The sequence below is a fragment of the Oncorhynchus kisutch genome, linkage group LG20, assembly GCF_002021735.2.
Source record: "Oncorhynchus kisutch isolate 150728-3 linkage group LG20, Okis_V2, whole genome shotgun sequence".
Classification (NCBI taxonomy): Eukaryota; Metazoa; Chordata; class Actinopteri; order Salmoniformes; family Salmonidae; genus Oncorhynchus; species Oncorhynchus kisutch.
Window position 1 is genome coordinate 2,504,103 of NC_034193.2, and position 17,350 is coordinate 2,521,452.

At 44.1% G+C, this 17,350-nt stretch overlaps 1 protein-coding gene across 3 annotated transcripts in view; it reads right to left on the reverse strand.

The window, feature by feature from the left end:
- Window positions 1-1,365: 1,365 nt before the first annotated feature.
- vit (vitrin) overlaps window positions 1,366-17,350 on the reverse strand; it is a 51,613-nt gene continuing 35,628 nt past the window's right edge. For all 3 annotated transcript variants that reach the window (XM_031800036.1, XM_031800038.1, XM_031800037.1), the window contains 6 exons: window positions 14,313-14,381; window positions 13,891-14,038; window positions 11,388-11,491; window positions 7,627-7,853; window positions 6,943-7,456; window positions 1,366-2,443 (listed from right to left, as the gene is read on the reverse strand). In XM_031800036.1, coding sequence (XP_031655896.1) covers window positions 2,265-2,443; window positions 6,943-7,456; window positions 7,627-7,853; window positions 11,388-11,491; window positions 13,891-14,038; window positions 14,313-14,381 — 1,241 coding nt within the window. In that variant the 3' untranslated portion in view covers window positions 1,366-2,264. The remainder of the gene's footprint in view (window positions 2,444-6,942; window positions 7,457-7,626; window positions 7,854-11,387; window positions 11,492-13,890; window positions 14,039-14,312; window positions 14,382-17,350) is intronic.

The following is a 17,350-nucleotide window of genomic DNA, read 5'->3' on the forward strand; positions in this document are numbered from 1 at the left end:
ATACGGCCATGTCCCCATAAGGCCATGTCCCCATAAGGCTATGACTCTCTATAAGCACCATGTCCCCATAAGGCTATGACTCTCTATAAGCACCATGTCCCCATAAGGCTATGTCTCTCTATAAGCACCATGTCCCCATACGGCCATGTCCCCATAAGGCCATGTCCCCATAAGGCTATGTCTCGCTATAAGCACCATGTCCCCATAAGGCCATGTCCCCATAAGGCTATGTCTCGCTATAAGCGCCATGTCCCCATAAGGCCATGTCCCCATAAGGCCATGTCCCCATACGGCCATGTCCCCATAAGGCCATGTCACCATAAGGCTATGACTCTCTATAAGCACCATGTCCCCATACGGCCATGTCCCCATAAGGCTATGACTCTCTATAAGCACCATGTCCCCATAAGGCTATGACTCTCTATAAGCACCATGTCCCCATAAGGCTATGTCTCTCTATAAGCACCATGTCCCCATACGGCCATGTCCCCATAAGGCCATGTCCCCATAAGGCTATGTCTCTCTGTAAGCACCATGTCCCCATAAGGCCATGTCTCTCTATAAGCACCATGTCCCCATAAGGCTATGACTCTCTATAAGCACCATGTCACCATAAGGCTATGACTCTCTATAAGCACCATGTCCCCATACGGCCATGTCCCCATAAGGCCATGTCCTCATAAGGCTATGACTCTCTATAAGCACCATGTCCCCATAAGGCTATGTCTCTCTATAAGCACCATGTCCCCATAAGGCCATGTCCCCATAAGGCTATGTCTCTCTATAAGCGCCATGTCCCCATACGGCCATGTCCCCATACGGCCACGTCCCCATAAGGCTATGTCTCTCTATAAGCACCATGTCCCCATAAGGCTATGTCTCTCTGTAAGCACCATGTCCCCATAATGCCATGTCCCCATAAGGCTATGTCTCTCTATAAGCGCCATGTCCCCATACGGCCATGTCCCCATAAGGCCATGTCCCCATAAGGCTATGTCTCGCTATAAGCACCATGTCCCCATAAGGCCATGTCCCCATAAGGCTATGTCTCGCTATAAGCGCCATGTCCCCATAAGGCCATGTCCCCATAAGGCCATGTCCCCATACGGCCATGTCCCCATAAGGCCATGTCACCATAAGGCTATGACTCTCTATAAGCACCATGTCCCCATACGGCCATGTCCCCATAAGGCCATGTCCCCATAAGGCTATGACTCTCTATAAGCACCATGTCCCCATAAGGCCATGTCCCCATAAGGCTATGACTCTCTATAAGCACCATGTCCCCATAAGGCCATGTCCCCATAAGGCTATGTCTCTCTATAAGCGCCATGTCCCCATAAGGCCATGTCCCCATAAGGCTATGTCTCTCTATAAGCACCATGTCCCCATAAGGCTATGACTCTCTATAAGCGCCATGTCCCCATAAGGCCATGTCCCCATAAGGCTATGTCTCGCTATAAGCAGCAGATTGTGTGTTAAGACAGAAGAAGTAGTCTAGGCTTTATAGTTTTTCCTGTAAGCATGAAGGTTGGGCTCAATTCAAATTTCAGTCAGCCAATTCAGGAAGTGATTTGAATTTTTTAATTAAAAAAAAAAAGTTAAACTTGACCAATTAATAGTTTATCCTTTTACAGTTTATTAAGAAGTGGAAAATAAAAGCACTTTTGAAAAATTATCATTTGGAATTTCAGTTTACTTCCTGAATTGACTGCCTTAGATTTGAATTGACCTCAACCCTGGTAAGCACCACGTCCAGGTGGTTTTACTTTTTCATCAGTTATGTTACATGATTAGGAGTGAGAACATTAAACACCCTCCCGTCCCTGACTGTTACTAGAACACCAACAACAGTTGAGATCACATGGCCAAAGTTTAATCGTTGTGAGCCAATTTTTATTAATGCTCGTACACCCACTGCCGTCAAACCAATAACCTCCCATGGGAATTAAACTATTGCCCATTCAGCACCAACTATTACAACCGGTAATACATTTTGTAGAGCCCCTGTCCTGTCTCCATGATAGTGCTGCTAATTAGCTTGTGGGGATCCTAATACAAATATCTAACCCCCTCCCTACAGCCCCTAAGCCCCTGTTTCAAAACTTTACAAACTTATTCTTCCTTCCTTCCTTGTTTCCTTTATGTAAGCACAGATTTATAAGTATAGGTGTACGTAAGCAAGGTGGGTCTGGCCCTGGCCCTAGGGGCCCTGTTCAAAAGTAGTGCACTATATAGGGAATAAGGTGCCCTCCCTGCTCAGCTCAGTTGCGTGGCTGTGAGTTGAACTCCTGACAGATGTTATTGACCACCTTGGGGACGAACTTGTAGAGGCTGTCAAACTCATCTACGAAGTAGGAGTGCTCCTTGTCGGGGTCGGTGGCGATGTATTCCAGCTCGTCCTGCGCTGCCCAGGCGATGCCGATGGAGTACGCTATCACACCTGGAGAGGGAGAGGAGAGAGACGGGTAGTTAGAGACTGGACTAGACTATAACAACTGGGTTAGTTTAGACCGGGAGTGGGCCACATTGGGATTTCCGAATTCGACGGAGGGCAGCACATATTCTTTTTAGCCGATTTGTCCGTAAAGATTATGCCAGAAAAAGGACAGTAATTTGAAATATATATAGTTTATTTTTTTATATATATAAATATATACAGTGCCTTGCGAAAGTATTCGGCCCCCTTGAACTTTGCGACCTTTTGCCACATTTCAGGAATAATTTTGCACGCCCAATTTTTCAGTTTTTGATTTGTTAAAAAAGTTTGAAATATCCAATAAATGTCGTTCCACTTCATGATTGTGTCCCACTTGCTGTTGATTCTTCACAAAAAAATACAGTTTTATATCTTTATGTTTGAAGCCTGAAATATGGCAAAAGGTCGCAAAGTTCAAGGGGGCCGAATACTTTCGCAAGGCACTGTATATACACGGTGCAATCAGAAAGTATTCAGACCCTATGAATTTTTCCACATTTTGTTAGACTTATTCTAAAATGGATTAAATGTGTTTTTTCTTATCAATCTGCAACAATATACCATAATGACAAAGTAAATGTATTAAAAATCAAAAACATCAGTATTGTTGGAGCCCCTTTGGCAGCGATTACAGCCTCTGGTCTTCTTGGGTATGACTCTATAAACCTGGCACACCTGTATTTGGGGAGTTTCTCCCATTCTTCTCTGCAGATCCTCTCAAGCCCTGTCAGGTTGGATGGGGAGTGTTGCTGCACAGCTATTTTCTGGTCTCTCCAGAGATGTTCGATTGGCTTCATGTCCGGGTTCTGGTTGGGCCAGAAGGACATTCAGAGACTTGTCCCGAAGCCACTCCTGCATTGTCTTGGTTGTGTGTTTAGGGTTGTTGTCCTGTTGGAAGGTGAACATTCGCCCCAGTCTGAGGTCCTGAGCGCTCTGGAGTAGGTTTTCATCAAGGATCTCTCTGTACTTTGCTCCATTCATCTTTCCCTCGATCCTGACTAGTCTCCCAGTCCCTGCCGCTGAAAAACATCCCCACAGCATGACGCTCCCACCACCATGCTTCACCATAGGGATGGTGCCAGGTTTCCTTCTGATGTGACGCTTGGCATTCAGGCCAAAGAGTTCAGCCATGGTGTCATCAGACCAGAGAATCTTGTTTCTCATTGTCTGAAAGTCCTTTAGGTGCCTTTTAGCAAACTCATTTTACAGAGGAGTGGCTTCCATCTGACCACTCTACAACAAAGGCCTGATTGGTGCTGCAGAGAGAGTTGTCCTTCTAGAAGGTTCTCCCTTCTCCACAGATGAACTCTGTCTGAGAGACCATTGGGTTCTTGGTCACCTCCCTGACCAGGGCCCTTGTCTTGATGGTTCCAAACTTCTTCCATTTAAGAATGATGGAAGCCACTGTGTTCTTGGGGACCTTCAATGCTGCAGACATTTTTTGGTACCATTCCCCAGATCTCTGCCTCAACACAATCCTGAGTTCAGAGTTCTAGAGAGAATTCCTTTGACCTCATGGCTTGGCTTTTGCTCTGATATGTACTTTCAACTGTGGGACCTTATATAGACAGGTGTGTGCCTTTCCAAATCATGTCCAATAAATTTAAATTTACCACAAGTGGACTCCAATCAAGGATGATCAATGGTAACAGGATGCAATTTGAGCTCAATTTCGAGACTCATAGCAAAGGGTAAAATAAATACTTATGATATTTATATTTATATATATTTATAATATTTATGTAAATAATAATTAGCTAAAAACCTATTTTCACTTAGAAACAAGCCACACAGCATGACCAAAAGTATGTGGACACCTGCTCGTCAAACATCTCATTCCAATATTGTGGGCATTAATATGGAGTTGGTCCCCCCCTTATTTGCTATAACAGCCTCCACTCTTCTGGGAAGGCTTTCCACTAGATGTTGGAACATTGCTGCTATAACAGCCTCTACTCTTCTGGGAAGGCTTTCCACTAGATGTTGGAACATTGCTGCTATAACAGCCCCCACTCTTCTGGGAAGGCTTTCCACTAGATGTTGGAACATTGCTGCTATAACAGCCTCCACCCTTCTGGGAAGGCTTTCCACTAGAGGTTGGAACATTGCTGCTATAACAGCCTCCACTCTTCTGGGAAGGCTTTCCACTAGATGTTGGAACATTTCTGCTATAACAGCCTCCACCCTTCTGGGAAGGCTTTCCACTAGAGGTTGGAACATTGCTGCTATAACAGCCTCCACTCTTCTGGGAAGGCTTTCCACTAGATGTTGCAACATTTCTGCTATAACATCCTCCACTCTTCTGGGAAGGCTTTCCACTAGATGCAGGAACATTGCTGCTATAACAGCCTCCACTCTTCTGGGAAGGCTTTCCACTAGAGGTTGGAACATTGCTGCTATAACAGCCTCCACTCTTCTGGGAAGGCTTTCCACTAGATGTTGCAACATTTCTGCTATAACATCCTCCACTCTTCTGGGAAGGCTTTCCACTAGATGCAGGAACATTGCTGCTATAACAGCCTCCACTCTTCTGGGAAGGCTTTCCACTAGAGGTTGGAACATTGCTGCTATAACAGCCTCCACTCTTCTGGGAAGGCTTTCCACTAGATGTAGGAACATTGCTGCTATAACAGCCTCCACTCTTCTGGGAAGGCTTTCCACTAGAGGTTGGAACATTGCTGCAGGGACTTGGTTCCATTCAGCCACAAGAACATTAGTGAGGTCGGGCACTGATGTTGGGTGATTAGGCTTGGCTTGCAGTCTGTGTTCCAATTCATCCCGAAGGTGTTCGATGAGGTTGAGGTCAGGGCTCTGTGCAGGCCAGTCAAGTTCTTCCACACCGATCTCAACAAACCATTTCTGTATAGACCTCACTTTGCACAGTGGCATTGTCATGCTGAAACAGTAAAGTTTTTGCCACAAAGTTGGAAGCACAGAATCATCTAGAATGTCATTGTATGCTGTAGCGTTAAGATTTCCCTTCACTGGAACTAAGGGGCCCGAAACATGAAAAACAGCCCCAGACCATTATTCCTCCTCCACTAAACTTTACCGTTGGCACTATGCATTGGGACAGGTAGCGTTCTCCTGGCATCTGCTAAACCCAGATTTGTCTGTCTGACTGCCAGAGGGTGAAGCGTGATTCATAACTCCAGAGAACGCGTTTCCACTGCTCCAGAGAATGCGTTTCCACTGCTCCAGAGTCCAATGGCGGCGGGTGTTACACCACTTTAGCCGACGCTTGGCATGTGCATGGTGATCTTAGGCTTGTGTGCAGCTGATCGTGGAAACCCATTTCATGAAGCTCCCGACTAACAGTTCTTGTGCTGACGTTGCTTCCAGAGGCAGTTTGGAACTCGGTAGTGAGTGTTACAACCGAGGACAGATGATATTTACGCGCTACGTGCTTCAGCACTCAGAGTCCCATTCTGTGAGTTTGTGTGGCCTACCACTTCGCGGCTGAGCCGTTGTTGCTCCTAGACGTTTCCACTTCACAATAACAGCACTTACAGTTGCCTGGGGCAGCTCTAGCAGGGCAGAAATTTGACAAACTGACTTGTTGGAAAGGTGGCATCCTATGACGGTACCACGTTGAAAGTCACTAAGCTCTTCAGTAAGGGCCATTCTACTGCCAATATTTGTCTATGGAGATTGCATGGCTGTGTGGTCAATTTAATGCACCTGTCCGCTACGGGTGTGGCTGTAATAGCCAGATCCACTAATTTGATGGGGTGTCCACATACCTTTTGTATATAGTGTTATCTGGGGCGACAGGGTAGCCTAGTGGTTAGAGCGTTGGGCTAGCAGCCGAAAGGTTGCAAGTTCAAATCCCTGAGCTGACAAGGTAAAAATCTGTCATTCTGCCCCTGAACAGGCAGTTAACCCACTGTTCCTAGGCTGTCATTGATAAGAATTTGTTCATAACTGACTTGCCTAGTTAAATAAAGGTCAAATAAAAAATCTGTGACCAACAGATATAACTGTCATGTGATCCATAGATTAGGACCTAATAAATGTATTTCATATATTTCCTTATGAGTTGTAACTCTTTGGATTGAATTGTTTGCGTGTTGCATTTATATTTTTGTTCAGCGTAGTTTTCATTACATTTCAATTTGGTTTCACACCAACTTGGCTTTCATTACATTTCAATTTGGTTTCACACCAACTTGGCTTTCATTACATTTCAATTTGGTTTCACACCAACTTGGCTTTCATTACATTTCAATTTGGTTTCACACCAACTTGGCTTTCATTACATTTCAATTTGGTTTCACACCAACTTAGCTTTCATTTAGTTTCCCATATGAATAAATAATAAAATAGCAATCCAAAATTATCCACCAGTATGATGCTAAATTACCTTCATATCGAGGTGCTTTTTCTTAGAGGAGCTCCCCCCCCCCCCCCCCCCCCCATTGGCCAGATTTTCTGACCACACCAATCAACCTCTGACCCCTCACCTTGCCGATGGACGGCCAACGCTGGAGCTCTGACATCATCGTAGCTCCTCCCATCGGTGATAACGATCATGATCTTGCGTTTGTTGGGTTTGGACTTGCTGAACAGCTGCTCTGCTGCGTAGGTGATAGCCGCTCCAGTACTGGTCCCACCGCTCCAGTAATTAATCCTCTTTATGGCATTAAGCAGATCAGCCTTGTTGTTGTGTTGGCCGAAGGCAAACTCCAGCCGTTGTTCGTACGTATACTGTACTGCGCCGACTCGTGTGTCCGTGTCCGATATCTCAAACTCCCGCGTGATGTTAGCGACGAACTGCAGGACGGTCCGGAAGTTCCCGGTGCCCACAGAGCTGGATCCGTCGATGACGAAGGCGATGTCGTTTGCGTTAAGGCAGGTCTTGCTGCAGACGAGACGGTCGGTGTCGCACACGCGCTTGACAAGGGGTTGGACTGCCTTCCGCAAGGCGAACCAGCTCGACACGGGTAGGGAGTAGAAACCGTTGGTTCGACACACCGCCTGTTGAGAGATGAGAGAAGATGAGGTGGTTGGGCAGTGTTTCATGAAGGGGCTCAAATTGTGAGGGAATTGGAAACGGATGTACGCATTGCATAGCCAGGGGTGAATTGGAAGCAGCTGTATGTGTTAACATAGCTATGGGTGACCCAGTGACCATCGTCTCTATTTACCTTGTCCACAAAGTTCGGCTCCACCACATTCTGCTTCTCGTTCTCGTCGGGTCCCTCGATGGTCACAAAGAAGATGTTGATACCAGACTCTCTGGCCTGGCGTGATGCCTCCTCTACCTTGTCGGTTGGCCAGCCGTCTACCAGAACCACAGCCACGTTGGGTGCTCCGCCCCGATTACCGTTGGCGTCGCTGAAGTAATGTTTGTTGATATAGGAGAGTGCCTTCCCTAGGAGAACACCGGGGGGCAGCAGAGCGCTTAACAGACAGACAGTTGAAGTAGTGTTTGTTGATATAACAGAGGGACTTCCTTAGGAGAACACTAGGGGGCAACAGAGAAACAGACAGACAGACAGACAGACAGCTGAAGTAGTGTTTGTTGATATAACAGAGGGCCTTCCCTAGTAGAACACTAGGGCGCAACAGAGAAACAGACAGACAGCTGAAGTAGTGTTTGTTTATATGTCAGAGGGCCTTCCCTAGGAGAACACTAGGGGGCAACAGAGAAACGGACAGACAGCTGAAGTAGTGTTTGTTGAAAAACCATGAAAAACAGCCCCAGACCATTATTCCTCCACCAAACTTTACAGTTGGCACTATGCATTGGGGCAGGTAGCGCTCAGATGGTTAAATGTGATTTATCACTCCAGAGAACGCGTTTCCACCGCTCTAGAACCCAATGGCGTTAAACTTTACACCCCTCCAGATGACGCTTGGCATTGCGCATGGTGATTTTAGGATCGTGTGCGGCCGCTATGCCATGGAAACCTCCAGATGACGCTTGGCATTGCGCATGGTGATTTTAGGATCGTGTGCGGCTGCTATGCCATGGAAACCTCCAGATGACGCTTGGCATTGCGCATGGTGATTTTAGGATCGTGTGCGGCTGCTATGCCATGGAAACCTCCAGATGACGCTTGGCATTGCGCATGGTGATTTTAGGATCGTGTGCGGCTGCTATGCCATGGAAACCTCCAGATGACGCTTGGCATTGCGCATGGTGATTTTAGGATCGTGTGCGGCTGCTATGCCATGGAAACCTCCAGATGACGCTTGGCGTTGCGCATGGTGATTTTAGGATCGTCTGCGGCTGCTCGGCCATGGAAACCTCCAGATGACGCTTGGCGTTGCGCATGGTGATTTTAGGATCGTGTGCGACTGCTCGGCCATGGAAACCCATTTCATGAAGCTCCCGACGAACAGTTATTGTGGTGATGTTGCTTCCAGAGTCAGTTAGGAACTGTAGTGAGTGTTGCAACCGAGGACAGATGATTTTTACGCGCTACTTGCTTCAGCACTCGGTGGTCCCGTTCTGTCAGCTTGTGTGGCCTGCCACTTCGCGGCTGAGCCGTTGTTGCTCCTAGACGTTTCCACAATAACAGCACTTACAGTTGACCTGGGCAGCTCTAGCAGGGCAGAAATGTGACAAACTGACTTGTTGGAAAAGTGGCATCCTATGACGGTGCTACGTTGATAGTCACTGAGTTCTTCTGTAAGGCCATTCTACTGCCAATGTTTGTCTATGGAGATTGCATGGCTGGCTGTGTGGTCAATTTTATACACCTGTCAGCAATGGGTGTGGCTGAAATAATCCACTAATTTGAAGGGATGGCCACATACTTATGTGTATATATAGCATAGTTTGATAATACAGGAGGGCCTTCCCTAGGAGTACAGCAGGGGACAGCAGAGAGGTGGTTAAAACAGACAGACAGACACAGCTGAAGTAGTTTAATATAGGAGGGCCTTCCCTAGGAGTACAGCAGGGGGCAGCAGAGAGGTGGTTAAAACAGACAGAGATATAAAACACACAATACGTTTCTGTAAACACATGCACACAACGGAGCCCGTTAAAATTTAATGTTTTGTTCTAAACTACCTTCCAGTAAGTCTTCTAATCTTAGAAGTGGTAGGAACACCTGTTCCCAGTATCCTATTTCTTCTATTGAACCCTTATTTAACCAGGTGAGTTGACTGAGAAGACGTGATATTACAGTATCCATTTAGAAAGCAGAAGCGGTTGATCATCTTGCATCTCATTGTTGGTGGTCTGTACTCTCTTGGCCAGGGGGTTTCACGTGGAAAAACATAGCAATCTCAATGTGACTTCCTTCTTAAGTAAAGGATACATAACTACCGAAGACTAGAAACATCTGTGAAGATATGTTGCTGATGAGAACGGAGACGAATGCAGTGGCTAACTGGCACATTGATTAGAGGGGAGGTTATATTCTGTAAACACACACAACCCTATTTGTATCCAACTGCAATGTTTAGCAGAGTCACAAAGACCGCATGAGGCATCAAATGAAAGGAAACCATCGCTTCCTGACAGTAGTCTGACCCCTGGCCAGTCAGGGCTGGTATAACCAAATGCCTTTGGTCAGGAGGCCAGGAGTAAAACACTGTTATTTAACTCACAGTGTCTAGGGTCGGATTTAGATTTAATTGCAGTCTCTCGGGGATGTGAAAATGTGGTAAAGATTTTGTGAAACAAGCGATAATTGTGTCCCTTTTCCCTTTCGCACTTAAGTGTGTGGTCTTGTGGTCATGGTGCCTCCCGGCTGTACACTCGTAGAAAAATGGGTTCCAAAATGGGTTCCAAAATGGTTCTAAATGGGATCCAAAAGGGTTCCAAAATGGGTTCTAAAAGGATTCTAAAAGGGTTCTTCGGGCATTTTGTTGTTGTTCCCCATAGGATAACAGTTTTTGGTTCCAGGTAGAACCCTTTTGGGTTCCACGTAGAACCCCTCTACCCAGAACCAAAACAGGTTCTTCAAAGGGTTTTCCTATGGGGACAGTTGAAGAAACCTTTTTAGGTTTTAGATATTTATTACATTTATTTATTCCACCTTTATTTAACCAGGTAGGCTAGTTGAGAACACCTTTATTTAACCAGGTAGGCTAGTTGAGAACACCTTTATTTAACCAGGTAGGCTAGTTGAGAACACCTTTATTTAACCAGGTAGGCTAGTTGAGGACAAGTTCTCATTTACAACTGTGACCTGGCCAAGATAAAGCATAGCAGTGTGACACAGACAACAACACAGAGTTACAAACATACAGTCAATAAAACAATAGAACAAGTCTATATACAGTGTGTGCAAATGATAAGGGAGGTAAAGGCAATAAATAGGCCATGGTGGCGAAGTAATTACAATATAGCATTAACACTGGAGTGAAATTACAATGTAGTAAGTAAACACTGGAGTGATAGATGTACAGAAGATGAGTGTGCAAGTAGAGATACTGGGGTGCAAAGGAGCAAGAGAAATAAAACAAATAACAGTATGGGGATGAGGTATTTGGATGGGCTATTCACAAGATGGGCTATGAGCAGTGATCTGTGAGCTGCTCTGACAGCTGGTGCTTAAAGCTAGCGAGGGAGATATGAGTTTCCAGCTTCAGTGATTTTTGCAGTTTGTTCCAGTCATTGGCAGCAGAGAACTGGGAGGAAGCACCTTTCTAAGAGTGTAGACGAGGTCAGTGGTAGCCCATTTTTTTTTCATTTTTAGGAACTCAGTCCAGTTTTAAACTTCCTCTTGAAAGTTGTAGGTAGTAGAATACACAAGGCTGGATGTTCCTCGATGTTGGAATACCTGGTCACCGTGGAGCCTCTGCTCTCAACTAAATATCTTATACCTGTATGTTGTTCTGTCATTGATTGTTATGTCCGTGTGTACTATTTTCTCTCTCTATTTTTTTAATGATTTTGGTACAATACAGGTTTTTATTTATTTAATTGATTTATTCACCAACTCACCCACGTTGGACATCCCTCCCTTCTGTGTGATCTTGTCTATGGCAGGTTTCAGCTCTCTGGAGTTAGTATAGGCCTTCAGACTGAACTCTGTGACCGGATCATCTCTGTGACGACAACAACAACATGCATTTCAGAAAGGAAGGAACGAGAAAGGACGAGAAGAGAAGAAACAGATTGAGGCAGAAAGAGGAGAGAACATAAGAGAAGCCACACCCACTGGCCACACCCACTGGCCACACCCACTGGCCACACCCACTGGCCACACCCACTGTCCATACCCACTGGCCACACCCACTGGCCACACCCACTGGCCATACCCACTGGCCATACCCACTGGCCATACCCACTGGCCACACCCACTGGCCATACCCACTGGCCATACCCACTGGTCACACCCACTGGCCATACCCACTGGCCATACCCACATTGAACCAAAGTTGGACTTGAACAACCTACCATTGAATTGATGTCTGTGCCCGGTGGGTAGCCACAGGTTCAGTGAGGTTCGACTACCCCATAGACTTACCTGTCAGGTCCATAATTATTGACACCCTTGATAAAGACGGGATCAAATACATTATACAAATACTGAGCTGTACTGTATGTGTGTGACCTTTATTTAACTAGGCAAGTCCGTTAAGAACAAATTCTTATTTATTTACGGCCTACCCCGGCCAAACCCGGACGACGCTGGGTCAATTGTGCGCCGCCCTACGGGACTCCCAATCACGGCTGGATGTATGCATAATTTTTTTGTGGAAAATGATATTTTATACTAATACAATTTGCTCAGTGAAATAGATTTTGTCCAACAAGTAGTATTCTTTCCTTTCTCTAAATGATAGAGGGCAAAAGTATTATTTCAATACCTTTCAATAACTCACTCTGCAAGGATAATGGCACTGAGACTTTATCTCCAATGTTTTATGAGATTCTAGAACACATTGGGAGGGATCTTAGAGCCTTCAGCCATACAGAATCTGATTCTAGAACACATTGGGAGGGATCTTAGAGCATTCAGCCATACAGAATCTGATTGGAGAACACATTGGGAGGGATCTTAGAGCATTCAGCCATACAGAATCTGATTGGAGAACACATTGGGAGGGATCTTAGAGCATTCAGCCATACAGAATCTGATTGGAGAACACATTGGGAGGGATCTTAGAGCATTCAGCCATACAGAATCTGATTGGAGAACACATTGGGAGGGATCTTAGAGCATTCAGCCATACAGAATCTGATTGGAGAACACATTGGGAGGGATCTTAGAGCATTCAGCCATACAGAATCTGATTGGAGAACACATTGGGAGGGATCTTAGAGCGTTCAGCCATACAGAATCTGATTGGAGAACACATTGGGAGGGATCTTAGAGCATTCAGCCATACAGAATCTGATTGGAGAACACATTGGGAGGGATCTTAGAGCATTCAGCCATACAGAATCTGATTGGAGAACACATTGGGAGGGATCTTAGAGCATTCAGCCATACAGAATCTGATTGGAGAACACATTGGGAGGGATCTTAGAGCATTCAGCCATACAGAATCTGATTGGAGAACACATTGGGAGGGATCTTAGAGCATTCAGCCATACAGAATCTGATTGGAGAACACATTGGGAGGGATCTTAGAGCATTCAGCCATACAGAATCTGATTGGAGAACACATTGGGAGGGATCTTAGAGCATTCAGCCATACAGAATCTGATTGGAGAACACATTGGGAGGGATCTTAAAGCATTCAGCCATATAGAATCTGATTGGAGAACACATTGGGAGGGATCTTAGAGCATTCAGCCATACAGAATCTGATTGGAGAACACATTGGGAGGGATCTTAGAGCATTCAGCCATACAGAATCTGATTGGAGAACACATTGGGAGGGATCTTAGAGCATTCAGCCATACAGAATCTGATTGGAGAACACATTGGGAGGGATCTTAGAGCATTCAGCCATACAGAATCTGATTGGAGAACACATTGGGAGGGATCTTAGAGCATTCAGCCATACAGAATCTGATTGGAGAACACATTGGGAGGGATCTTAGAGCATTCAGCCATACAGAATCTGATTGGAGAACACATTGGGAGGGATCTTAGAGCATTCAGCCATACAGAATCTTTGCCTCTTAAATTCAAGCCACGGGTTAGTGGGGTTACTTACCCCTATTGGATCATGTATATATTTAGGGGTTACTCACCCGTATTGAATCATATATATATATTTAGGGGTTACTCACCCGTATTGGATCATATGTATATTTAGGGGTTACTCACCCGTATTGGATCATATATATATTTAGGGGTTACTCACCCGTATTGGATCATATATATATTTAGGGGTTACTCACCCGTATTGGATCATATATATATTTAGGGGTTACTCACCCGTATTGGATCATATATATATTTAGGGGTTACTCACCCGTATTGGATCATATATATCTTTAGGGGTTACTCACCCGTATTGGATCATATATATATTTAGGGGTTACTCACCCGTATTGGATGACGCCCATCATGGGTCCGGCCATGCCCACGTTGATGACCTGTGCCACCTCAGCCAGGAAGTCCTTCTGGATCTTAAAGCGACGTTTCCCAATACTCCAGCTACCGTCCATCAGCCATGCTATGTCAACTTTACAGTCTGCCAATCAATCAATTAATCAATCAATCAATGTGATATCCCAATACTCCAGCTACCGTCCATCAGCCATGCTATGTCAACTTTACAGTCTGCCAATCAATCAATGTGATATCACAGGGCTTTTAGTTTATAACACATCATAAACAGCTATCCAGTCTAGTCCCAGTTCTGTTTGTGCTGTCGTGACAACTACGGTGTATGTGTGTGTGTGTGTGTGTGTGTGTGTGTGTGTGTGTGTGTGTGTGTGTGTGTGTATGTGTGTGTGTGAACATACTTGGGTCTCCCTGAGTAACAGGCTCTGGGTCGGCCCGGGGTAGTGAGTCCTGCTCTCTCACACTGAATCCTGATGACAGACAGAACAGAAGATGACAGACAGAACAGAAGATGACAGACAGAAGAGAAGATGAGCAGATGAGACAGAAGAGAAGATGACAGACAGAGCACATAAAAAGTATGTCAAACATCACATAGAGAAGACAATGCTGTACATAAGGAATGTCATCATGCTTTTACCAACTGAGACATTACAAGATAACAGACCACATCTAAGGATGGATTCATTATATATTTGAGATCTCAACTTCTTGTTCTGGTGAGCCATATCTGTTTCTGTCTAACTGGTTAGTCGGTATCGTTTTCCAGGCCTGAGTTGTTGGATGCAACGGACTGCAAATTAATTACTTAAAAATCATACAATGTGATTTTCTGGATTTTTGTTTTAGATTTCGTCTCTCAGTTGAAGTGTACCTATGATAAAAATTACAGACCTCTACATGCTTTGTAAGTAGGAAAACCTGCAAAATCGGCAGTGTATCAAATACTTGTTCTCCCCACTGTATATACAACATATTTTAAAGGCACACGTAGCCTACATATCAATGACATACACACAAACTATCTAGGTCCAATAGGAGAGAGGCGTTGTGCCGAGAGGTGTTGCTTTATCTGATTTTTGAAACCAGGTTTGCTGTTTATTTGAGCAATAGGAGATGGAACAGAGTTCCATGCAATAAGGGCTCTATATAAAACTGTACAGTTTCTTGAATTTGTTCTGGATTTGGGGACTGTGAAAAGACCCCTGGTGGCATGTCTGGTGGGGTAAGTGTGTGTGTCAGAGCTCTGTTTAAGTTGACTATGCAAACAATTACGGATTTTCAACACATTAATGTTTCTTATAAAAATAAGAAGTGATGCAGTCAGTCTGTTCTCAACTCTTAGCCAAGAGAGACTGGCAGCACAGTATTTATATCAGCCCTCTGATTACAATGAAGAGCAGAACGTTACGCTCTGTTCTGGACCAGCTGCAGCTTAACTAGGTTTTTCCTTGCAGCACTGGACCACACGACTGAACAATAATCAAGATTAGACACAACTAGAGCCTGCAGAACTTGCATTTTGGAGTGTGGTGTCAAAAAAGCAGAGCATGTCTTTATTAAGGCCCAGACCTCTCCCCATCTTTGCAACTATTGAATCTACAGTTGAAGTCAGAAGTTTACATATACTTAGGTTGGAGTCATTAAAACTTGTTTTTCAACCACTCCACATATTTCTTGTTAACAAACTATAGTTTTGGCAAGTCGGTTAGGACATCTACTTTGTGCATGACACAAGTCATTTTTCCAGCAATTGTTTACAGATTATTTAACTTATTATTCACTGTATCACAATTCCAGTGGGTCAGAAGTTTACATACACTAAGTTGACAGTGCCTTTTTACAGCATGGAAAATTCCAGAAAATTAATTCTGTGGATATATTTCAAGGCCTACCTTCAAACTCAGTGCCTCTTTGCTTGACATCATGGGAAAATCAGAAGAATTCAGCCAAGACTTCAGAAAAAAAATTGTAGACCTCCACAAGTCTGGTTCATCCTTGGGAGCAATTTCCAAATGCCTGAAGGTACCACGTACCAGCTGTGGTTGCTGATGCATATATGGTTGAATCATCAGCATACATGGACTCACTTTGTTTAATGCCAATGGCAGGTCATTGGTGAAAATTGAAAAGAGTAGAGGGCCTAGAGAGATGCTCTGTGGTACACCACACATTACATTTTTGACATTAGAGATGCTTCCATTAAAGAAAACCCTCTGTGTTCTATTAGATAGATAGCTCTGAATGGCAGAGGTTGAAAAGTCATCGCGCATACGTTTTTTCAACAACAGTTGAATAATATCAAAGGCTGCACTGAAATCTAACAATACAGCTCCCACAATCTTCTTATGATCAATTATATTCAACCAATCATCAGTCATTTGAGTCAATGCAGTACAAGTTGAGTGCCCTTCTCTATAAGCATGCAGAAAGTCTGTTGCTAATTTGTTTACGGAGAAATAGCATTCTATTTGTTCAAACACCATTTCCAACAGTTTTCTAAGAGCTGGCAGCAAGCTGATAGGTCTGCTGTTAGAACCAGTAAAGGCCTCTTTACCAATCTTGGGTAGAGGAATTACTTTGCTTCCCTCCAGGCCTGAGGACAAAGACTTTCCTCTGGGCTCAGATGAAAGATATGACAGATAGGACTATAGAGTCAGCTACCATCCTCAGTAGCTTTCCATCTAAGTTGCCAATCTAAGTTGCCAATGCCAGAAGGTTTGTCATTGTTCGTCATCAATAACAATAATGCTTCCTCCTCTCATTAACTTTACAAAATGTAAAGTTCCAATGCTTTTCTTTCATTATTAGTTGTTTTATGCATGAATATAATGGCTCACTGTTCGTTGTTGGCATTTCCTGCCTAAGTTTGTCTACTTGTCCACAGTTTGTCCACACAATGAAATAATCATTCAAATAATTGGCAACATCAAAATGGTTTTGTGATGAATAAACCATCTGATTCGATGAAAGATGGAGTTGAATTTGTCTTTATACCCATAATTTCATTAAAATACTCTATGTTTTCTATGTTATTTATGTCATTGATCTTGGCTTCATAATACAGTTTCTTCTTCTTTTGGTTTAGTTTAGTCACATAGTTTCTCAGTAAGACTTGAAGTAAGACAACCAGCCAGATGTCCAGCCAGACTTATTAGCCACTCCTTTCGTCCCCATCTCTTTCAACCATATAGTTTTTCAATTCCTCATCAATCCATGGAGCCTAAACAGTTCCAACAGTCAGTTTCTTAACAGGTACATGTTTATCAATAATTGGAAGAAGCAATTTCATAAATTCATAAATTCATTAATTAAGTGCCTGTATGCTCCTAATTAATCACATCAGACCAACAAATATTTTCAGCATCATCCACATCATCCAACAAAATATTTTGTATGATCTCTTATACACTATTTTAGGCCCAGCTGTTGGAACTTT